At 40.1% G+C, this 24,133-nt stretch overlaps 1 protein-coding gene and 1 long non-coding RNA gene across 5 annotated transcripts in view; one reads left to right on the top strand and one right to left on the bottom strand.

Annotated features, from left to right (window-relative positions):
• LOC132785357 (uncharacterized) overlaps positions 1-24,133 on the bottom strand; it is a 95,610-nt gene that overhangs the window by 13,548 nt on the left and 57,929 nt on the right. The window contains exon 2 of the long non-coding RNA XR_009632313.1: positions 20,284-20,567. This is a non-coding gene — a long non-coding RNA (uncharacterized LOC132785357). The remainder of the gene's footprint in view (positions 1-20,283; positions 20,568-24,133) is intronic.
• LOC132785312 (calnexin) lies at positions 12,833-17,340 on the top strand. Of its 4 annotated transcripts, none has more exons than XM_060791352.1 (10): positions 12,833-12,912; positions 12,981-13,313; positions 13,768-14,103; positions 14,251-14,322; positions 14,518-14,651; positions 14,871-15,459; positions 15,518-15,658; positions 16,029-16,157; positions 16,238-16,465; positions 16,528-17,340. In XM_060791352.1, the coding sequence occupies exons 2-10, from the start codon at positions 13,176-13,178 to the stop codon at positions 16,573-16,575; spliced, it is 1,815 nt and encodes a 604-aa protein (XP_060647335.1). In that variant the 5' UTR covers positions 12,833-12,912; positions 12,981-13,175; the 3' UTR covers positions 16,576-17,340. The 4 variants fall into 4 exon arrangements, with proteins under 4 accessions (XP_060647335.1, XP_060647336.1, XP_060647337.1 ...); XM_060791353.1 differs by having other exon boundaries at positions 12,868-12,912; positions 12,984-13,313; XM_060791354.1 differs by lacking the exons at positions 12,833-12,912; positions 16,029-16,157 and adding an exon at positions 15,761-15,886 and having other exon boundaries at positions 12,942-13,313.

Here is a 24,133-nt window from a genome sequence, read left to right as displayed (position 1 = left end):
TTTATAAAGTAATTCTTTAAATTTTAAATTCATTGACAATATGAAATAAAATTCTTTATATATATTTATAACACTTTAAATTTCCAAATATTACTTCCTATACTTTAAACTATTCAATGCTTCAATGATACCCGTATACCCGTTGCATGTATCTTTTCTACAGGTTCCGCTTGAGATTTGCTTCTTACGCTGTCTTGTGCTAAACGAATGCGTAAAGCATTGTTGACACCTTTGCAGCTACAGGAGAACGAACAAGAACAAGAAAGAGAACGACGAGCAGGACAAACAGTCAAAGCCAAAGCAACAGCGAGGTCGCCCCTCTTTAGTGTCATAATCACCCACATAGCAAAAGAGATGCTGACATTTTTTTCCACACTTGACAGCTTAGCAGTGGCGTTAAGCTGAGCAGCTGCCCGGCCCACGTCACACACAAAAATGACTTTGAATTATTTGTTTACCTGCGCCCTGGCCTCAACTACAACACAGCTAAAGCTAAAGCTACAACTACTACAACAGCTACAACTTCAGCTTCTCAGCGTCTGCTTGGGCTCGGATTGTTGTTGGCGTCGCTGCTGCTGCTGCTTTTGTGGCTACCATGCACAATGGTGCGTAACAAATCGCAGCCATAAACTGTTAAAGGCAACCATGGCGATGTTGACTGCCGCCTGCCTACTTACAGCAACGATGAGGAGGAGGTGGAGGTACACAAGGAGGCAGCTTTGAACCAAGTGCTGCCATAATAATTCACAATTTTTCACAGTTAAGTGTCAGGCTACGCAAAAAAGAATGCCAACAAAGTGTTGTGCACAATTGCCGGTTACTAAGCGGCGCATTAAATCAAACGGGTGGCCAACACAGAAAAAAAAATAAGAAAATAACAGCATGCTCAACAACAACCGGCTTTAACATAACTAGCTGGCTTACGCTGCGTATGCGCAATGCTAAGCTCAGGTGCAGCGCGCTAAAACAAACAGCACAATTACATGATTATGCATTTTGCGTTAGCCATTTAAATGTCACACAGGCACATGGAACAATCAAGTGGCCAGCGGTGCTGCAAGTGGCAAGCTCATGAGGCAGCTGCCTCAGTTGCAAGCTGCAAGCATATGCGTTAGGCAGACTCGCTCTCATATTATGCTGCCGGCATTTATTTGGATGCCCGATGACGTCGCCTGTGCTGCATGTTGTGCATGCGCCACTTCAAATGTCACCACAGACGTCAACTGCGGCAGTAAACAACAACGGCAGGCGGCAGTCGGGAGTCGGCAGTCGGAGGTGGCATGCAACTGGCCAGACAACAAGCAACACAAGCACATATACACATTTATACAGCTGACAACTGAAAGGCGGCGACATCGTTTTCATGCTGCCAACGCATATGTTGGCTTTAGCTTCTGCATCCTTGTGAATATCTCCAGCTCGCTTCTCTCTCTCACATCTCTTGTTCAGTTGTTCAGTTGTTCGCTTGTCTCAAAAACGTTGACGTATGTTCCAACTTGTTGTTGTTGTTGTTTATATGCCATCACATCGTCTGTTTGTCATAGTTTTGCGTTTTGGGAACCGAAAGTTATGTTTTGTCAACATGACAAGCCAGAACGCCAGGATTACTCCAGCAAAAAGTCCTGTGTCAGAGAAGTATTGTTAATTTGGCAATACTTTTTCGGTTTTTCCTTTTTTGTGTGCAGTTGTCGAGTCGATTGGCAATCGAGCAATTGACTTTAAAGCGTATTGGAAATTGGAAAATGCAAGTAAACTCAATTAAATGCGCTTCTCAAAGATCTACTCAGCATATATGCATCATAGAATGGAAAGTTTTATGCTTTGAGAGAGCAAACAATCTTCAATGTTGGCAAAGTTTTATGCAAAAAGCTTCTTTTGTTTCACCTCAAAACAATGGAAGTCAAACAAGTTTGCCATAATTTATTATAACATTTTCTATGCGATGAAAATGCACTTGCAAGTAATTTACAGCAGGTTGCAGCATATCAATATGTATAAAGCAAAAAGAGAGAGAGTGTGTGTGTGTGTGTATGCGAAGGACAGAGAAAGCGAGACCGTGCTCAGGTGCTTGGCAAATAAATGTGCCATAAAATTGATTGAAATTGCATTGTGCTTGTTTGTGCAACAGTTTGTGGGTAACAACTAAGTTTGGCAGGCGCTTTGTTTGCACTCTCTGACCGAAAGAGTTGCAAGCGGAAACGGAAATCAGCGCCCATACACGACGAGCACAACTAAAAAGCGAAAGACAGAAAGAGTGAGAGAGAGAGAGAGAAAAGCGTACCCATGGCTTTTGTGGCTCTGCTGACAATTTTGTCGAGTTGTTAGAGAGTTGCTAAAGTTGCAGCACAAAAAAAAGAAGAAAAACAAAAAAGAGTTTGCTAGTTGCAAGTCGACAAACAGCAAAAGAGAGTTGTGTGCTGGCAAAATCAACCCGTGGCTACAACTACAACTTGCAAGTTTTAAACATTTTCATTAGCGTTAATTAATTTGAAATATGCATTTTTTTCGCACTTTCCTTCTCTCTCTCTCTCGCTCCCTCATTGCTCACGCAAATTAAACAGACAGAGACAGAGAGATAGAGACTGGGAGAGAGAAACCTCTTATGCTGGCTGCGCGTCTAAAACTCAAAGCGCATTTTGCGCCAGCATCAGCAAAAATGGACCACAGCAGACGCAGGTTAGCAGCAGCAACAGCAGCAGCAGTCAGGACTGCCATCCTTTCCGCCTTCCGCCGTCATCTGACAAAGCTGTGAAGTGAAGCGAGTGCCCAGATGGGTGCCCATTTGGCCAGCGGGCATAAGTATGGCCAAGAGGCCAAAGCAAAAGGGGGGTGGCAGAAGGAGGCCTCGCACAACGCTGGCCACACTTTTTAATTACGCGAAAAGCGGCTGAGCCGCGCAGTTTTGGCTTTGACAGCCAACTGCAGCAAGCTGCGGGAGGGGAAAGGGGGAGCAGGGCAAAAAACCGTTGACGTTGTCGTTGCGGCCAACGCAAAAACCTGGCTAAAGGCCTGGCCAAGCTGTCTGCTTGCATACCCAACGGCTGAGGCTGAGGGTTGGCTCTATGCTCTTGTTGCTGCACTCAAAGTCATGGCCGGAGCTGAAGCTGAAGCTGCTAAGATTTTGGCCACAGGCGAAAAACATTTAATAAGGCGAGGCAAGCCACGATCTTGCCAGGATTAAATTCTGTGGCTCCACTCGCTCCAAAACAGAGACAGAGACAAGCACTGATAACGTTGCAGCATCGCCTCGAGGTTGCATTGAAATTCTAGCAAGATTATGACTATTATCAACACTCAAGACTAAATTGATTAACCCAACTTTGTGCAGCAAGTTAAGTTTTATGGCCAAAAGCGCAGTTCACCGAGTGCACGAGCAGCCAGCAATCTTTCTGAAATATTCTGCGCAACTTCACTTTAGGCAATTGGCCAAAGTTCTTACCTGGCCAGCATTATTAACTGCTTGAGAAAATACAAAGTTACACAAGCGCTGAAACCCCGGATATGAATTAGAGTAATGCGCGCATGTAAAGAAATTTGTTATGATTTTTAGCGTGCTTCGCTTAAATAATTCAAGCAGCAGGCAGCAGCAGCAGTTGTGGGGTAAACTGCGGCTTAATTAAAGCCAACCAATGGGCGTGCTAATCTGGGCACAAAGTGCGCCCTTAACTAATGCAGTTTTGGACCACAGTGGAACGGTTTATGGTCAACTAAATTATGCTGATAAAAAGTCACGCCACTAGCAAGAGATATGCACGACTTCCGACTCTGCATCCGGCCCAAAGTACGTGAGCCTACAGAGAGGAAGAGAGAGAGAGAGAGCGAGTTGAAGTAAGGGGTTGAGTTTATACCCAGAGAACCATAGTTGAATTTGGTTTAGTTGATTTAACTAAATGGCGACAAGTTTAACGAGTGTCACAGATGCGATTCAAAGCAAGCCACGTACTTTCACACACAGATAGATTGCCCACAGAACTAGCAGACAGACAGACAGACGGACGGACAGATAGACGGATGGAACAGTCAGACAGTTGTTGGTCAGAGCAGATTGGCCACTTGAATCGCCTGTCGTTGAGTGGGCCACTATGTCAGCTGCCATATGCTAAGCTCTGGCCTAAACAAACACAGCCAGACGGAGAGTCATACACTCTCACACACACACTTATTCACACACTCAGACTCGCATTCACATCTACGCACCATGAGCAAAGTTTCGAATGCCGCCCACATATTGAAATAAATGCTTCACCATATATGCGCAAAAGCCAACAAATTTTATAGTTTGGCATCGAATTAGTTCAGCCAAAACTGGGAATGAGAAGTCAACTCATAAAATGGCCGCCAATTTGCTCTCGACAATCGACATTCGACATTCCTGCGACCCAAGGCCAATCACAAAATCACAGACAGAGAGACAGAATATAAAACGTTGTTCGTTGTATTTGTGTTGTGTATTTTCTCAGTTCATATTGGTTAAGTTTAAGCTCTGCTCGCACACAATAATAATTCATTTACGACAAAAATTTGTTCACAAAAGTGTATAAAAGACAAATAAGAATTACTGAAATGATTTAATAAAATGGAGAAAATCCTTTTGCCATTACGCATAACTTATAACAATTCAAATTACGTCGAGCATATCTTTCGATAATATCTCAACAACAGTCGTGTAATTTCATTTGCCCCTTTTTCTTTGAAATGCTGTGTGCGATGTTGGGTGGGGGCGGGGCTAACATGGCGTATGCGTAATGGGGCATTATCAAGGCAATTTGTTTATTTGACACAATGACCAAGTGAAATTACGCTTTGAGTTGCTGAGTTCGAAGCACAGCAGAGAACAGCACCTATTTCTGGATTTTAATTTATTTCATTACACAAAATTAGCTCGCTTATCGCCGACTGAAATCTTAACCCGCCAACAAGGACAACACTTAAGCAAATTAATACCAAGGATATACACAGCACAACAAGACAAACAACAACACAAACACAAGAGTGAATGATGAGGCGAAATCAAAATCAAAAAACAGCACAGTTCAAAATGTCGCCGCACAGACTGAAGTCGAAAGTATGGGGGGCGTGGCAGAAGCATCACGAGCATCGCGATAAGCAAAAGGACAATGCGGCCATCGTCGTTGTCGTCGTCGTCGTCGTGTAGATTCCTTGGCATTCAGCTTCCTTTTAAAATCTGACTAAAAAGTATCTCAGATACACGAGCAAACAAAATACATGTCTGTCTCTTCGTCTCTCCGTCCATATCCTAGGCAGCAAAGGATGCTGCTTCATCTGCTGCTGATGATGATGGGGTTCAGGCTAAAGCAGTCAAATAGACGTCGGCACAATTTTGGCGGCTTCTTTGGCCCCCTTTTTGACCCACCTTTTGCCACGCTTCAGCCTCAGTTGTCAGTCGGGCATTTTTTGGCTGTCGTTTCGTTTAGATTTTTGTTTGGTTTTGTTTTGTTTTTCACTTTTCTAAGCTGTTTTTTTTTTCGTTTTTTGTGTTGTTTTTATTTAAGCCAAAGGATTATTTGCTTGGTTTATTCCTTTGACTCTGTGCATGTTTCTCTCTCTCTCTATCTGTGTGTGTGTGTGTGTTTGGTTTGTTTTGCCGGCGCCTGAACACATTTCGTTAGCCTGCCTTGCGGTTGGACCCTCGAGTTTATCAGCGAGCGAATCGTGTCTCATAGCACGACCTTGGATTTCTATCTCTATCTCTCTCTCTGTGTACGCTTATCTATGTTCTATATAGTATAAATGCGGCTGTGTGTGTGTTTATTTAGGTCGAATTTCAGGCCAAGATTAGAGGGAGAGAGGGAGAGAGAGCTGGGGACCCAAAACTCTGGCGCCAAAGCAGCTCAGTTTAGTTTGGTTTATGGCTTAGCAGCTGTTTTTGCTTTATTAATTTCGCATTAAAGTGTGTGCAACATTATTTGCTACTCGAATTCCCAGTGACCCTTGGAAAAACACTGAGAAAATCTGCCTCATTCTGTCGCCATGGCGAAGAAGATGTTTTTTTTTTTCGAATATGCCTATGAAACTTGAGCGCCAACATTAAATTGTTGATCTAGCAACCAAAACTGACAAACTTTATATGCGCATTAAATCTGTTCCCATATCGCGAAATGCTTAAATATCTGGATCCACGCCGAGCTCATTAAATGGCTCAATATCAAGGCAGTCCCATAATAAAAATGCAAATAATACGAGCACAAGCGTAAAAGCAACTTCCTGTCATTTAACACACCAAAAGGAGGAAACAAAGAAAAATCAAATTGCATGAGAATTATGACCTCTATGAGTCTGACAGTTGAAGCCAGGAGTTGGGTCATCAGGCTACTTCTTTTTTTTTAGGGTTTATGTAAGTGGCGGAGACTTGCTTTCTCTTTTTTTTGTGCAACACTCAGCGCTTTTTATGTTGCAGATTTATGAGCTGAGACAGTGAAATGATGACCCACGTTTTGGCGCTGTTCTCTTCTGTTCTGATCTGATCTTTTGAGCGTGGCGCGCGTTTTGTGCTGCTTGGGCACTTTTTATGGTCCAGCACCTGCGGTCAGCTGAAAAGGGCTAATAAACTTGAATACAGTTTGGCCAAAAACTGATTTACATAAAGCCAAATGCTGCCATTGCCTAGCCATTTTCATCAAAAGGTAATTGGATTTCTCTGCGCTGCTGTTTCCATTCCTGTTCAAAAAGTAGGCGACGACAGCGAGTCGCCAACAATCATTTGATTAAAATTGCTGCACAATAACAAACCGAACGAATGCTAAAGAAAACAATAATGTTAAAAAACACACTATGACCATAATAAAAATAACAAACAAACATGAGCGCTCGCCGTATACTCTAGAAAGTTATAAAGCATTTTTATGACATTCGAATTGCTTAAACATCTTCGAGCTGGACAACTGGAAGAATTATTGATTTATTTTTGATGTGCTAAAAGAAGAGAAGAAATGTTATTGGGTATCTTGCAGTCGCATATGCCGCTCTAACGTGTTGGTAATAAATTTAAAAAAGCAAATCCCACAACAAACAACAACAAATGCACATATATAAAAAAAAATGGAGACCATAGAATGAGAACACGGAATTGGTGGCAATTGTTGGCAGTTGAGGCACGCGAGTGCCACGCCCCACATTTGCCACCCGCCCACACCTGGTTAATGCAACGCTAGAGTTTCGCCCCCACCCCTCAAAAATGGCCGCTGGCTGTTGGTCAATGTGGCCACCAGGTTGGCGTCGTCGTGCTTTTCATTATTTTTCTTTTGTTTTTTTTCGTTTTTCGTTTTTTGTATTTTCATTTTCATTTTTACTTTGCGGCTGCTTTGTTTTGGCTCGTGTCCCTTTTTTTGCCGCTTACGCCATTCTCGTTTATTTATTAGCAATTTTATTAGCTATGAATTTGTTTGTTTTTATCGTAAAACCCGCCGCAGAGCAGCCGCAAAATACAAACAAACAACAAAATCGTCCCAAGCCTGACCCAACTCCCACTTTCTCCTGCTTCACCTCGGTTTCACTTGCAACTCTCTCTCTCTCTCTCTGTCTCCTTCTCTCTGTCTCTTCTCTCGCTTTCAAAGGGTAGAATGAGGAACTGTGCTTCTGGCTGTTTTTGTTGTTTGTTATTTTGCAGCCAAATGAATGTGATTTATATTTTCAATAATGAAAGTGACTAACCCCATCGCACTCAACTTCGCCTCTTTTTCTGCACTGCTTAAAACATTTAAATTTAAATATTTTCTATGCCTTGATTTATTGTGTTTCAGACAGTCATTGTGTTTTTCTTTTTTTTTTAGGTGTTTGGTTTGTGGGCAAGGTTTTGCTGGTTTCACGCCCGAGCAAACAACGAGTTGTGTGACTGGAGCCAATTTTATTTGCCTTGACTTTGTCAGCCGAGGTGATTAAAACTTGTTGGTGGCATTCAACTCCCAACAAAAAATATATTCTATATATAAAATGCTTGCCAAATTATACACCTTTTGTGATAAGCACAATAGATGCCACGAGCCAGCCACAGAACAGTACCCAAATCAAAAGAGTTTTACACAAACTGAGGTAATGAATTTCATTTAAATACGCTGCCAAATCAGGTTGGCATTTTATGTGTAACTAGCCAGCTTACCCCACGATATATTTTGAAAGAAGTTTAAAACATGTTGAAAACTGCAGCTAGATCGTGTCTGCGATAAGTTCTGGTGTAAGTATATGCTAGGGTTTGTGTCTTAGCTTGACTCTTAACTGATTTCATATACTTATTTTAACTTAACATATCAATTAATTGTACTATGCATTTTGAAAAGTCAATCGCTTTTAAACCTTCTGCTATTTCAAGCTGGTAAATTTTAAAAAGGAATGAAATTTGTCTACTAAAAATACAAATAGTTTAACATTGCAAAATATGTTGATAACTTCAGTTTGAACGTGTCTTCTTCAAGCACTGGTGTGAATATATGCTAGTGTTTGTGTCTTGGCTTGACTGTTGGCTGAACTTGCATACTTATGTTAATTTGTCATTTCAATTAATTGTGTTATGCATTTTGAGAAATCGATCGCTCTTAAATCTTCTGAAATTTTTAGCTGGTCAATTTTAAATAATATTAAAATTTGTTTTTAAAACAAGTGGTTTAAAATTTTAATATATGTTGAAAACTACGACTTGATTGTGTCTTCAATAAGTACTGGTACGAATATGTGCCAGGGTTTGTGTCTCAGATTGACTTTTAGCTGATCTAAATTGTATTATGCTTTTTGAGAAATCGATCGCTATTCTGCTTTTTCGAGTTTGTCCTTTTTAAATAATATTACAATTTCATTTTAGAGCTACAACTGATTCGGGTCTTTAATAACCACCGATTGCAATATATGGTTTATGCCTTCGTTTACCTGACTTAATGTTCTCTGACTAATTTTAATCAGTTACCGTTTTAATAATTTCCGACTTGTGATGAAAGGTAGCAAACTAAGCTCCACAATATTTGCAACCTTTTAACTCTAATCGTTGAAAAAAATTGTTTTTTGTATTGCGAATATATTTACGTACACATTTATTATATTTCCACACAACTGCTTTTAATTACGCTGGTAATCCAAGCTGGTCAGACTAGAGTTTTAAAAAGTATTACATTTGCACATTAATTTATCTGTGCGGCGACACAACTCGAGTCAAGTGCTGAGCTACTGAAAAGCCCTAATTAAAAATGCCTTTTATATAAATTGTAATTCATTCGAGCGTCCTTTAACATTATATTATCGTTGTTGTTTTACTTCTTTATTTTTTGTGTGTGTTTTGCACTGAATCCCTTCATTCAGTTCGGGCCACTCAAGCAACCATTGGCAATTCATGGGCCGCAAACTCACGCTTTTATTTTTCATTTTGTTTTTGTTTTTGTTTTTTTTTGTATTTGTTGTATTAAAACATGCGCTAAATGTTCCCCTTGCGGCAATTTAATAAAAATAAAAGCCAAGCGGCAACTTCAGAGTGCCCTGTGTGTGTCCCCGCCCCCCCCACTCAGGTCCGCCCACAAGCACACACACACCCACACCCACACATTCATACAGCGCCATTTCAGGTGAATGCGCGCGCTGCGTGCATTAAATTTTCACTATTCACTGACGAACAGAAAAATAAGAAAGCAAAGAAAAAAAAAACAAAAATAAAACGTGAAAAAAGAGGAAGAGATTGTAAATAAAATACAAGCAAAAAGTGAGAAATACTCGTAAAGGAAACTTGGCGCCAGGGCCAGATTCGTTGAATGGTAGGCGCAACGCCAAAAGTGTTGGCCATAAGTCAGCAAACATGAATAACAAATCAATTCACTTTTAACGTCGGTGCAAATTCTTGATGCCACACACACACATACACATAGACAGCACTCATTTGAAAGGTGCGAAAACGAACTGTTGAAAGGCAAAAGCAAAGCAAAGCAAAGTCGCCGCCACACATACACACATACAACGAAACACACACATAAAGGATGGTGCTTAAGAGGCCGCCAAACAAATGTATGTACACAAGTGTTGCTGCTGCTGTTTGGGTCTCGGTGTATCTCCGTGTCCGCGTGTCCGTGTGTGTGTGTGTGGTGAGCATGTGTGTGTGTGTGTTTGCCGCATAGTTCGGTGTTAATGGCAGGCAGCCTTTGTCCGCGTTGGGCGTCGGGCATTTTGAATTTTTAATGCATTCCGCCCGCCTGCTTAGGTTTTGAGCCCCTCTTTCTCTCTGTCCCTCTCTCTCTCTCCTCCTCCATCTCATTCTCCAGCTTGGCTGCTTGATGTCGTGTTGCTCCAGTTTTTTTTAGGCATGTTTGCATACACTTACGCCCAGCAAACTATGCATATGCATATGAATGCTTCTGTGTGTTTGTGTGTGTGTGTGAGTTAGGGGGCTACTCTTAGCTTTCTCTGTCTCTCTCTCCCTCCCGCTCTCTTGCTTGCCCGCCTGCTTGTCTCTCTTTTTTATGCCTTGGCAAAATTGTCCGGTAATAAATTTTCAGCGTTTCCTGCCGACAAAGCGCCGCACTTTACAACACTTTTGGCATAAACAAACAAACACCGCACACTCACACACACACATATGCAGCAAGCCATGCGTGTGAATGGGATATGCTAGTGTGCGTATACATGAGTGTGTATGTGAGTGTGTGAGTGTAGCATGGCGTCCATGTAACGGAAGTTAAGTACACACTAAGTTGAACTCGTGCGCTTGTAACGATGCTTCCTTCATATGTTTTTTGATACTCGGCACTCACACACACACACACATACACACACACACACACTTACAGCCCCTTCCGCTGCATTTGCTGCTCTTGGCCGGCAGGTGAAAATGTTTGAGTTTTCGTTTTTCTTCTTTTTTTTGCGCCATGCTGTTGTGTGTTCCGAGCGCTGTCCAAAGGCTTAAAACAAAACTTTTGCGCCACGGCGTCAAAATTAATGTCGACATCTCTCCTTGCCGCCGCTGCTGATGAGCTGCTGCCAATGTTAGTTTGCATGTCCGTGCATGTCCATGCATGTCTGTGTGTGTGTGTCTGCTTTACATGCAACATTTTGAATCTCTTTTGCCATCTACTTATGTTATGTTTATGGTGTTAAGTACGTTTTTCACAAGTAATTCATGTTTATGCTGCACAATGGGGGAAAATCAACAGCAACATTATTGCAATAAACGAAGCTATTTTCGCATATATTGAACTTGCGCTAAATAAAATGAAAGCAGTAGTGTAGAAGCAAAGTACAAGCTTAAGTGACTTAACCTCAAAAATAATAAATAAACGCTCACCTCTAAAAACAGCATATTTTTCTTGTATATTGTACTTCTTAATACAAATTAATAAAAATAAGATATACTTAATCGCAACTAATTTTTGTCACGAAAAGATGCTTAAAGTATGTTGCGAATAAAATTTGTACACCTGTCTCACTTAACTTAACTTTAGAGGTTAAATAGGCGCTTAGAATAGAGGGTAAACTATATTGCAGCATATATTAGAGTATGTCTTTTATCTGCATTTGAGGCCAGTTGCCATTGTGCTGTCTGCCTATTATGCAGGCCCCTTTGCTTAGTGGAACAGCAAAAGCAACAACAACAACAACGAGTAAAATCGAGCACAAGTGTTTGTAGGCGTCCTGATTCTTGCTTGAGCTAATAAAACACTTACCAACACTGACACTTCAAACTAATTATGCACTGCTGTGCCGAGGGAAGCAACACTACACACACACACACTCACACCAACATACACAGGTGTACAAGTAGTCTTGTGTAGTGTAGTGTACATATCTAGGTGTAGTGCCGTCATTAACTGTCATTACACAATTTCCATAAACAAAAACAACAAAAAACAAGAACAACAAGTGCGTGCGCCAAGGCTCAACTTGGCTCTGCAATAAAAGTTCTGCCTGATTGTGTAAGCGAGTGTCTGAGCCATTGTTTATCTTTAGAAACTTTTGTAAATTGTGTTAAATATTCCATTAAACAGAAAGCTTTTTTCTTTTTTTATTTTGTTCTACAACTGCAACACAGTCAGACACATTGGCAATGCCTGGGCAGATAAATTGAATGGTTAGCGCACAAGCCCTTTGAATGCGAACTGGGAATGGTTAAGAGCGTTCCACTTTCTACTATTTCTCTTTTTTTTATGATAATCTTTATGTTTAAATGCACATTTTATGTGCATGCATATTGAAAAGTTCTGCTTTCCCAGTCGACTGGTTTTACTACGAAGTTTAGTACTAGATGGCAGAGATATGCATTAATTGAGCGGGCAAGCTTTTAAAATAATTGCCACAATAGCATATCGATTTAATCGCGCCACTGCGATTAAGCCATAGATTCCATAGAATTATACAAATACTCAACAGAGAAGAATACCCTATCAGTGTCAATAAATTGAAATTTAATTTTACCAAATAAGGAATCAATTTTCTCATTCATCTAATAAATAATAATTTTTAAAATTGGAAATTGGCTAAATTCATTTTATTTTCTTGTGAATACATTTAAGGCAATAATAATTTAATTTGAATGATACTAAAATTAACAAACAAAAAAAAAAAACAACTTTTTATAACTTTGTAAAATTTTTTCCCGAAGGGAATTACTTTTCCCTCTTCCAAATTTACTTGCACAGTACGCTATATTAATTTCATCATTTTTTATCTGTCATTCGCTTAATTAGCTAATTACCGTTACTAACAATTAAATTCAAATTATTCGCTGCAATCGTCATCTGTGACGTCAGCAACATGGCGATCATGCGCACTGCACAACACTATAAAAAAAACTCACACATACGCTCTTTGGTATTTTTTAGTGCGAAATACCAAGTTAGGGTTGCTACCATGTACGTCGACAAGAGAGAGAGAAAAAAGAAGAAGCAAAACAGCAGCAGCAAGCAAGCAAGCAGTAGGCGCAGTGAGAATGTATAATTTAATTTAACTTAATTACAATTAGTTGGCCGCGCTAGATTTCATTTTTCCGTTTTCCACAGCAGTCAGTACGCAGTAATCGGTGCAAAGCAACGCAAGCAAAAGGAAAAACCCCCCAAAAAAAGTAAAAATCACAAGCGGGTGAAACACACACACTTTTTACAAACACACACAAGCGGTGGGAGCGGACGTGTGTGAGAGGAGAGAAGAAGCAGAGTGTGTGGTTGGTTTGGAAGAAACCAAAACCAAGACTAAAAATGCAGAAATTTGCCTGCCGGGGCCAAACGGCGTTGGCTTTACTGATAGCTTGCTGTTTAGTATTAGGAACAACAACAGTAGCCGGAGCTGATGCAGAAATTGATGATTTCGACGATGGCATCGTTGAAGATGTGCAGGTGAGTTACATACATACATAACATATTTCATACAGCGTTCATGTGTGTGTTTGTGTGCCGGTTACCACCGGCGCACTAAAAAGTACACGTCAGTAGCAACAACATCTGTTCTCGACAGGGGCGGCACACGCTACGAGGAAGAAAGAGAGGGATTCATTCACACATGCACACATACAAACATTTCTGCATTTGTATGAATGACTATTGTTCATAGCTTTGACCCCGCATATCCAACTTTGCACTACATTTTACAATTTCGACACGCATCTGTCTCGCTTTGCATACATTAGAAACCCACTTACGCAAGCCCCCCTCTCCCCATCTTGCGCTCTCTCTGTCGCTCTTTGAAAAGTGTGTCAGCCGCGTGTTTCTCTCTTTTTTTTGTCTTGTCTTTTTATCGTTATCTTTTTGACGGTTATCGCTAAAAGTGGTTAATTTAAATGTTTATTCTTAGGAGGAGTCTGCTGACGTCGCTGGCGAAGAACTGGTCTACGAAAGTCCCGTCATAGAACCCCGAAAATTCCATTTTGCCGATCATTTCGATGATGTTGAAGCCTCACGCAAACAATGGGTTCACTCGCAGGCCAAGAAGGACGACACAGCCGAGGAGATTGCCAAGTACGATGGCATCTGGAACTGGGAATCCCCACAGCGCATCGTTTGGCCAAAGGATAAGGGACTGGTGCTTAAATCTAAGGCAAAACATGCTGCAATCTCATCGCGTCTAATCAAACAGTTTGACTTCAAGTCGAAGAAACCTTTGGTGGTGCAGTATGAGGTCACCATGCAGGTGTGTGTTTACTTTCCCTTGTTGCCACCCCCAAGACTCTGTTGCAAAGGCTACAGCGGTTGCATCAGCAACACGCCGCTGTAGCATAAACGGCTAATCCAATTAATACTTGTAACACGCTAATCGACCCACATTTTTTGTGTACAGGAGGGACAAGAATGCGGTGGCTCGTATATCAAACTGTTGTCGGCGGGCAAGGAAACCGATGATCTGACCACTGTAAGTAAAACCACATAATGCCACTATATAGGTTCCCTAGAAGTCAACTCAATATAATAATTAACATATCAGACTAGACACATTGGGAAACTATAAAAAACAATTTTATGGTCTAAAACTAGTTTTGTTTTGCCAAAGAGGTCGCTTTTACTATTTCTTTAACTTTGCATTTTGTTATCTTCTGCTTTTCTGTAGTTCAATGACAAGACACCCTACACCATCATGTTTGGACCGGACAAGTGTGGCAACGATGTGAAAATGCACTTCATATTCCGTCATGTAAATCCAATTAACGGCACCATAACTGAAAAGCACTGTAACAAACCAAAGTAAGTTCCCCCTTTTGCCTCTCGCTGTTTCGCCCTTATTTTTGCTGCTCTGCGCTCTGTTCATTAGCTTGACATGTTGCAGATAAGCCGGGCGCATCAACTCTCAACTGTTGCTGTTGCTGCTGCTGGTGGTTGATTTGTTGATTGCTGCGCGGTCATTCACTTTTCACTGTTGTGTGTTCGCACTTTCACTTGTTGTGTCTATTTTGCATTTTCAAGGAACCGCTTGGAGGAGCCCTTCAAGGATAAGTTGCCGCATTTGTATCAACTGGTCGTGCGTCCTGACAACAGCTTTGAAATTCGTTTGGATCACAAAATCATCAACGAAGGCTCCCTGTTGACTGACTTCAAGCCAGCCGTTAATCCACCAGCTGAAATCGATGATCCAGCGGATCAGAAGCCAGCCGATTGGGATGAGCGTGAGAAGATCCCCGATCCCTCGTCACAGAAACCCGACGATTGGAACGATGATGCCTTGCCACAGATTCCCGATGTTACCGCTGTCATGCCCGACGGTTGGCTAGAGGATGAGCCCGATATGATTGCCGATCCCACAGCCGAGAAACCCGAGGATTGGGATACCGAAATTGATGGCGAATGGGAGGCTCCACTTGTGGATAACCCCGCTTGTGAAAAGGCTCCAGGTTGCGGCAAATGGCAGGCACCGCACATTCCCAATCCAGAGTACAAGGGCAAGTGGCGGGCACCGATGATTGAGAATCCCAACTATCAGGGCAAATGGGCTCCACGCAAGATTGCCAACCCCGATTTCTTTGAGGATCTGATGCCATTCCAAATGACGCCAATTGTGAGTGCAATTTAGTGAAGTAAAAGTTAAGCAAAATTAAGTGAAATGAATTTTGCAGAGCGCTGTTGGTTTAGAGCTGTGGTCGATGTCTAATGAGATCTTGTTCGACAATCTGATTATAACCGATGATGTGGATGTTGCACGTGACTTTGCCGCCAATAGTTTTGACATTAAGCGTCGTTACATTGACAAGGAATCGGTAAGTTGACCCCTAACCCAATACATATATGCATATATTGTACATAAAAAAACGCGAAGAAAAAAAATTAGCTAACCATGTGAATTGCTCTGCATACGGAAGAAAACGCTGTGGCATCGAATGATGCGCCACATGAACTACAAGCCCGGCTGGTGGGCCTTATATTTCCTCTACTTGCTGATCCCCGCCAGCTGCTACGTGTTTTATTTGTATCGACGTGCCAAAGAGGTTGACACATGCCACCATTTTACTTGTATCTATTAGTTGCACACAAAAACACACATTGTACTCTTATAATATGCTCAACACATTCATTTTGCTATTGCTATTTGCACGAGATTCGCACCCTTATTGCTATGCTTTATTGTAGGACTCATTCGTGAATAAGGTGCTTGAGCTAGCCAAGAGTCATCCCACAGTGTGGGGCATTGGCTTGGTAGCATTTGTTGCGCTGACCGTCATCGGTGTCTACTGTAGATTTGGCAAGCCCAAGTCCCAGGTAATGTTTTGCTAGCCATCAACTTGAATCATTTAATTTGCTTAGAATGCATGTTAACATTTCAATCCAACCATCTATAGGACTCTGCGGCATCTGCAGCCGCTGCGCAGGCTAAGAAAACAGATGAACCACAGCCCGATGATGAGAATGAGCCAGCCGGCGAAGAGGATGAGAGCGAGGAAGATTCATCAGCCCAGGTGGCTGGTGAAAGCAGCAGCAGTAGCCCCAAAAAGAATAAAAAGTCTGATTTAGATAATAAAGAGCAAGCGAAGCAGGAAGAGAACAGTGACGAGCCTACACAGACTGAGGTAAGTCAATCAGTGTTTTCAAGTTAAATCCATTGCTTATACTCTACTACTTTTCTCTACAGGAATCCACTACAAAATCCACTCGCAAACGCACGGTGCGCAAGGATTAAAGAGGGGAATCGCATCAGCCTCAGTTCGCATTCTTGAAACTTAACCTAATTCCAAACTGCAATTGAAAACAAAAAAAAAACTAAAACTTACTAGAGAAAGAAGAACAAATAGAGTGTACCAAACAGCTCGTCATGTTTACCAATTCATCAACATACACACATAAGCATACACACTCAGTTCCGTAAAATCGCATAACACCCACGATTCACGTACACAGCATGATGCCTCATACCAAAACTATTTGTTGGTAGTTCACATACAGCTGCTAATTTAATAAACCAGTTTATGTGGTTCGTTCGGTTTAGTTTTCTTAAATTACACACATTTATTTGTATGTACGTACTTTTATTTGTTTTTTTCCCTGTTGTATTATCATCGTATTTTTCGATAATTCTAATTCTCTGTATTCCTATTTCGATTTCTGTTTAAAATTAATCTCGTGTATCTCGTAATGATTTTGATTTGTGTTCTTCAAATTTTCAACGAAATCGTAATAACAACAACAAGAAAAACAAAACTAGACAAATGAGGGAAACAAAGATGATAAATGAAACAAAATAAGCGATACGTACTCCAGTAGAGAATGAGAAAACAAAAAAAGGGAAACATCTAGTTTAATATTATGTAATTTAAACGAAATTTATGAAATACGCTAGTTATATACTCAGAGTTTAAATAAATTTCATTTTGTTCATTTGTAACAATGAAAAGCTACAGCGTCAGCGTCAAATAAAACTGAATGTCAACAAAAAATACAAAATCAACAGAGACTACAAATCAAATAATTATTTCAATTTTCACAATAGAACATCCGTTGCCAAGCGGCAACCCGGAAGGACTAACCGACCGACAAAATCAGCCCCAGCAACAACTGCCAATCGACGGACAATCTGTTTTTATTCCTACCAGCAACCACCGCTGCTGGGCATGAATCTCCGCATCACATCGCTATTCTATGGTGTAATGTGTTAATTTAAATGTCAAACCCTTGTAAATGTGATTGAAAATTGTGAGGGCGACGACCAAATCAGATTCGAATTGGATTTATGCTTCGCGATGCATGCACCGTCAACTGGCAAAACCGCCGCGACGCCGTTGCCGTTGCTGTTGCCGCTGCCGATGTTGCATGTTTGTGGTTTTTAGAAAATTTATTTCGCAAAAACATTGTGTGATACCCCTCAGATTGTATAAAGCGATAAAAGCTCAACAACCTTGCTCGATTTCAAATTCAAATCGTCGAGGATTTTCTTTAAAAATAAGTTTAAAGAGTTTTGCTCGACTTTGGCGTTTTAATTCAATTTCCTACTCCCATAAATATGTCAAGTCAGACCTTTCCCATAAGGGCAAAAGGGCAATTGTTAATGAAATTGTTATGACAGCCCCAAAAAACATCTATGTATGTATATACGAGTTCGTACTCATATGTCTGATGGGATTGCAAAATACTTTGCATTCAAATTAGATTTATGCCCGCCAACAGATGTGCAAAGCAATTCCGTCTATTGCCAATCCGGAGACATTTTCCAGCACAAAAGATTAAATGGTTTGCATTCGGTTGGGAGTTCCCTGATGTCTGGTACCGATAGCTGAGTCTGAGTATTGACGACGCACTTAAAAGGATTAACATTTTTGTGCTGACTGCGGTTGGAGACGTCGCTGCATATTAAAATAACATGAATGAATCTCATTCGCTGCCATATTTCATAGACATACCGAAAGCCTCGAAAAGGGATCGTTTTGCGGCACGTTGTTGAGTAAGTGGTGTGTGGTTGCAATTACGACGCCCGGGTGGCCAGTGTGTTACTCAAACCATCAGTTTTGCCATGCGTAAGCATTATAATTTTAATAAAAATGTTGTTTTTGTTGTCAATGCTTTGAACCCTTCAAGTAGACAATAAACATTCAGCTGTAGGTCTAGACGTCCGCCACCCAAAAATAAAAAAACAGAAACAAGAAACTCCCCAAATCGACGGCATTCCGAGTGAGTGCTTTAAGTAGAATTAGTTTAACCATTTTTTGGGCAGGGGTCAACACTGGGTCCCCCGCTCATCAGGGACTCCCCCATTGGGAGTGGAGCCCGCCAACCAGCATTTAAACTTATTGAAGCCTCCACTCGCATATGGCAATCGATGCGTAAGCAAAAGTACCACACGCCATGTGCAATATTATTGCACAGAGAGGAAAACCCTTAGAATGCGACAAGTTGGGGTTGCTCCCGAGGGTTGCTTGGGTTACCCTTGACATGTGTGTGGTTCGGTTGCCCATTCTGCAATTTTTGGCAAGTTCTGTGCAATTAAATCGTTCCGTTGTCTGATCGAAAAAATAGAAAGAAATCCTGACTGGGAATTAATTGTGGCACATTGCAGGCTCGATTTCACTATAAAGATTAGTCGAGTGCATAGACCAAAGATAAAAAATCATAAAAATAAATTGGTTTTTGAATATTCGACAGGGCATGACACTAATAACGCTTTCATGCGATTTATTTCCTTTCGATATTGCTTCTATTGATTTCGTGCACCGATAATCGTCTTATTCCCCACTGCAATAACCATTTTTCACTTGAATAAATGGATAAATCGTAGGGGAGAAGAATATTCTATTCTATATTTGGGGTCACAGGATTTTATCTCATTAGATGTGGCTTTGGTTAGCATAGTTAAACGTTCTTAATGACTGACCATTAAACTTAACTCAATTAACGCTTAATTTGTGGGTTAAGATGGGTAATTGTGCAGATAGCCAATTATATAGTGTTTCCAGCGAAAATGATAAAATTATTAAATTTTCACTAAGATAATATTGAATTATGTTTTGTTCAATTGTATTATCAAATGTGTTCAAGTGAAAACAAATTTTTGTAGTTAACTATATGCTACCGCTTTCTAGCAAATGCTACACTATTTTAAATATAAAGAAATATAATGCATTTCTTGAAGTTAACTACTAAGTTATTCTAGCAGATAATATTTTCAATATAATGATATGACTAAACCAAGTTAGGAACAAAATTGAAAATTTTAATCTTTGAAAATGTTACGTTTTGCCAGTATTCAAAGAGTTTGAAAATTTAGTTATTTACAAAGAATTGGAATAATAATTTTGGCAACTTACAAAATACTTAAAATTATTATTAAGTTGTTAACAGATGTCATTTGTCTTTCTTTTGATTTATAGAAAATTTCAACAATTCTTTTTAAATTAGCTATTTGCTTATGTTGCTTTACAGTGTAAGGTTTACACCTAATGCAACACAAATATAACGTCTTAACGAAAAGCCCAAGTTTAAAATTTCAGTGCTGCCAAATGAATAAAATGTACTAATTTCCAGTGCTACCCATAGAAAGCACTGCGGTTCATTTACTCGCTATACTCCACATTCAACGAATTGCTCCTCTTCAGCGAATTTATGAACTAGTCATAAAAACTTGCACTGGCCACAGTGGCTCTAAAACTGTGGACACTCGGCTTCAACCCTATTAAACGTTAATTTGAAATGCGACGCGTTTAAAGCATTTTGATATTTGCGCGGATGATGTAAATAACAAAATTTAAGAACATATTTATTTACAAATTATATTATTATATATATAAAATAAAATATAAGAACATATAAATATCATTTAAGAAATATTTACAGAATGCATAAAAAATTCAATAATTCATCTTATACAACGTCTTGAATAAGAAAATGATGTAACACTCACTTTATTTTAAATCGCACCCTAAGGAGCAATTTCCTCACTGCTGGTGGCATCTTGCAGTCCGGCAGGACGATGCGCGAAAATTGATTAATGCACATCGAAGACGAGGAAACGGCACAAATCCCGCATTGCATTTGTTACGCCAAAGGACATCGTCGCCTTTAACAACAAGGCACTCTAATGGTGCTGGTCAGCCAATCATTAATAATACTCGTATCCTTGACTCGCCTTCAGTCGAGATGCATGATCCTTGGGTTTGCAAACGGTGCAGCAGAAACAACAGCAATCTGGTGGTGTAAGAATAATAAAAATTTGATTGTAAATCGTTTATCATCATTACGCGTACAGCGTCAAAACTCGCCGAATAACCACAACAACAATAAAAAGAAATTACAAAAAGCTGTTTGACTAGACTCATAAAAATGACCGTTGGGTGAGTTCAAGTGACCACCCCAACAACTACTTGATGGGGTGAAAAGATGAATGCAACCCCTTTAAAACTATTGCAGAAAACTGACCCTTTGGCTGGCCTAATTAAATTTCCTTTGTGTCTGCGCAGTTTAGTTTGTCTTTTGATTGCCCCGTTCCTAAGATTAAGCTTTTGTTTTTCTATTTAACGCTTAATTTCAACATTTTGATGGCCTAACAAGATTTCGGCTTGACCCCTTGTTATCTAACTGCAATAATTCGTTCGGTTCGGGATCGGTTACAACGCGATTTCTTTTTACAAAACCCAACTGACCGCGACTAAACAAACACCAAAGCAAGCAGCAAGTCGCTTGACCGCTTCGATTCGCAGTTGACTTATGAAAGAAACTTTTTAATTGCATTAGAATCAAGAAGAGATTGCAATCGGGGTCTTGCTGACCATTGTCCAGCGGTTGTTTATTTTATGACTGCCCCGGGACCTCAAGAACGCTTAACCTTTTGAATATTTAGGAGCGCACTTGAGTCGTTGGCTTTGTTACAATATCAAATGTTAATACCTATGTGGTCAGCTCTGTTTTTTTTTTTTCTTTAATGCACTTTCCGGTCAGGGCAGAACAAATTGCTTGTACTGTATCAAACTTGCTTATTGTTATTGTTAAGCGGATCAGTTTCATGTCTGAGATCTTTTTGGTGCACACTGATTTGCATTTCAAGCTTTCCTCCTGAGTTCATTATTTCTTTTTGGCAATTTTCATTCAGCAAATCATTGTCGAAATCATTATTTCGTACGTGCGCTGCACGCTTTGCGTCAAAATTGATTATGTAGCAGACATCTCTTAGTACCTTTTATATATATGCATTACTATATTACATACAGACAACAAGAACTGGGCTCGGCATCCTCGCCTTGCCGTTGCGTGACTTTTTTACGTAGGCCGCAAAAGGCGGCCCCGAAATTGGCTTTGATCCGACAATCATTAGTACTCGAATTGCACTCTCAAGACTCATAAATACGCATATCACAGTTCTTGCTCTTAGTCTGTTGCAAAGCCCACAAAATTGCTCAATAAAAGAGTTGGCGTGTTGCCAGCCACGGAGACTTCTCGACTTCTAGGAGCGCCAGCCACTCCCGAGTGGGCGCTCTGCACTTCAACAAACTGGGCGTAAAATGCTGTCCGATCCTTATGCGGTACTCAACTTCAGAAATAATCATTAAGTGTAAGAGAGTAAAGCAATAAAATTACAAATTGAAATGAAAATGCAATTAAGATTGCTCTTACTTGAAATTCGAACTTAATGTAACAACCAACAATAACCAAACTCTATCAAGGCTTTTTTATTTTGTGAGTAGTTTTAAAATTGAATTATTTTCATAATGCTTTCGGCTATATTTCGAATTTTTTCATTTCATTTATATGAGTTTTTTTTTTATAAATAATGGTTCTAAAAATTCTTATATTATTCTTGGTTTATATTATTATTGGTTTTCATTAAACGAATGTACTTAAATAGAAAATGCAAATAATACATTTATTATTTATTATTATTTTAAACACCTTTAAAAATGTCATTGTGCATTCTTAAAAACTGTTCGAATTATTATCCCAATAATAATATTCTTGAATACTAATGACTTTTATTTAGAAATGCACAAAATTGGTAGCCCCCATTTTTATTGCATAAGTTTCTAACATATAGAAGAACAGACTTAGAAGAAGAATTTAGGAAACATAAGTCTTTAAGCTAATTTGTGATAAACAATACAAAAAACAAACAAATATTCTATTACATAAGACCACCAAATTTTGGTCTACCTTATATGCTAGTATCAGTTATAAATTTCTTTTAATAACCGTAAGCCGAATCGCAAGCGAATCGCAGCCGAATCGCAAGCGAATCGCTCGCGATTTATTCGCATTATTATTTAAATGATTTTTGAAAAAAAGTTCATATGCAAAAACCTTAGTTATTTAATAATACTTCAATTATTATATTCAAATATTTTAAATGAGGCGATTCGCCTCATTCATTCATTTAAATAATGCGAATAAATCGCGAGCGAAAAGGTCCACCGCGGCCAAAAAATTAAAAGTTCTTGAAAATGATTTTTTTCAACATGGTTACATAAAGAAATATTCAAGTTTAATAAACTTGAAAGAATTTTGCATTTATCATTTATAGATTTTATGATGTTTGTAGGGCATATTATGTTTTGATAACAACTTCTAAAATAAATGCATTATGCTTTGTCTTTTGCTTTGTAAAATCATTTGGAGATTGCGGGCGAATCGCAAGCGAATCGCAGCCGAATCGCAGCCGAATCGCAGGCGAATCGCAAGCGAATCGCAAGCGAATCGCAGCCGAATCGCAGCCGAATCGCAGCCGAATCGCAAGCGAATCGCAAGCGAATCGCAGCCGAATCGCAGCCGAATCGCAGCCGAATCGCAAGCGAATCGCAGCCGAATCGCAGCCGAATCGCAAGCGAATCGCAGCCGAATCGCAAGCGAATCGCAGGCGAATCGCAGTCGAATCGCAAGCGAATCGCAGCCGAATCGCAAGCGAATCGCAGCCGAATCGCAAGCGAATCGCATCCGAATCGCTCGCGATTTATTCGCATTATTATTTAAATGATTTTTGAAAAAAAGTTCATATGCAAAAACCTTAGTTATTTAATAATACTTCAATTATTATATTCAAATATTTTAAATGAGGCGATTCGCCTCATTCATTCATTTAAATAATGCGAATAAATCGCGAGCGAAAAGGTCCACCGCGGCCAAAAAATTAAAAGTTCTTGAAAATGATTTTTTTCAACATGGTTACATAAAGAAATATTCAAGTTTAATAAACTTGAAAGAATTTTGCATTTATCATTTATAGATTTTATGATGTTTGTAGGGCATATTATGTTTTGATAACAACTTCTAAAATAAATGCATTATGCTTTGTCTTTTGCTTTGTAAAATCATTTGGAGATTGCGGGCGAATCGCAAGCGAATCGCAGCCGAATCGCAAGCGAATCGCAGGCGAATCGCAGCCGAATCGCAAGCGAATCGCAGGCGAATCGCAGGCGAATCACAGCCGAATCGCAAGCGAATCGCAGCCGAATCGCAGCCGAATCGCAGCCGAATCGCAGGCGAATCGCAGCCGAATCGCAGGCGAATCGCAGGCGAATCGCAAGCGAATCTTAACAACTTCTAAAATAAATGCAAAGCGAATCTTAACAACTTCTAAAATAAATGCATTATGCTTTGTCTTTGCTTTGTAAAATCATTTGGAGATTGCGGGCGAATCGCAAGCGAATCGCAGCCGAATCGCAGCCGAATCGCAGGCGAATCGCAAGCGAATCGCAAGCGAATCGCAGCCGAATCGCAGCCGAATCGCAGCCGAATCGCAAGCGAATCGCAGCCGAATCGCAGCCGAA

The sequence above is a fragment of the Drosophila nasuta genome, chromosome 2R (assembly GCF_023558535.2).
Source record: "Drosophila nasuta strain 15112-1781.00 chromosome 2R, ASM2355853v1, whole genome shotgun sequence".
NCBI classification, from domain to species: Eukaryota; Metazoa; Arthropoda; class Insecta; order Diptera; family Drosophilidae; genus Drosophila; species Drosophila nasuta.
The sequence above is the reverse complement of the archived record's forward strand: the minus strand, read 5'-3'. Positions and strand labels throughout refer to the sequence as shown.

What these genes read in the sequence shown, in the direction of transcription:
- LOC132785312 (XM_060791352.1), top strand. Translation starts at nt 13,176, where the DNA reads ATGCAGAAATTTGCCTGCCGGGGCCAAACGGCGTTGGCTTTACTGATA. An exon ending in AAACCGATGATCTGACCACT is followed by an intron (nt 14,323 to 14,517) that starts GTAAGTAAAACC and finishes GCTTTTCTGTAG; the next exon opens with TTCAATGACAAGACACCCTA. An exon ending in CATTCCAAATGACGCCAATT is followed by an intron (nt 15,460 to 15,517) that starts GTGAGTGCAATT and finishes TGAATTTTGCAG; the next exon opens with AGCGCTGTTGGTTTAGAGCT.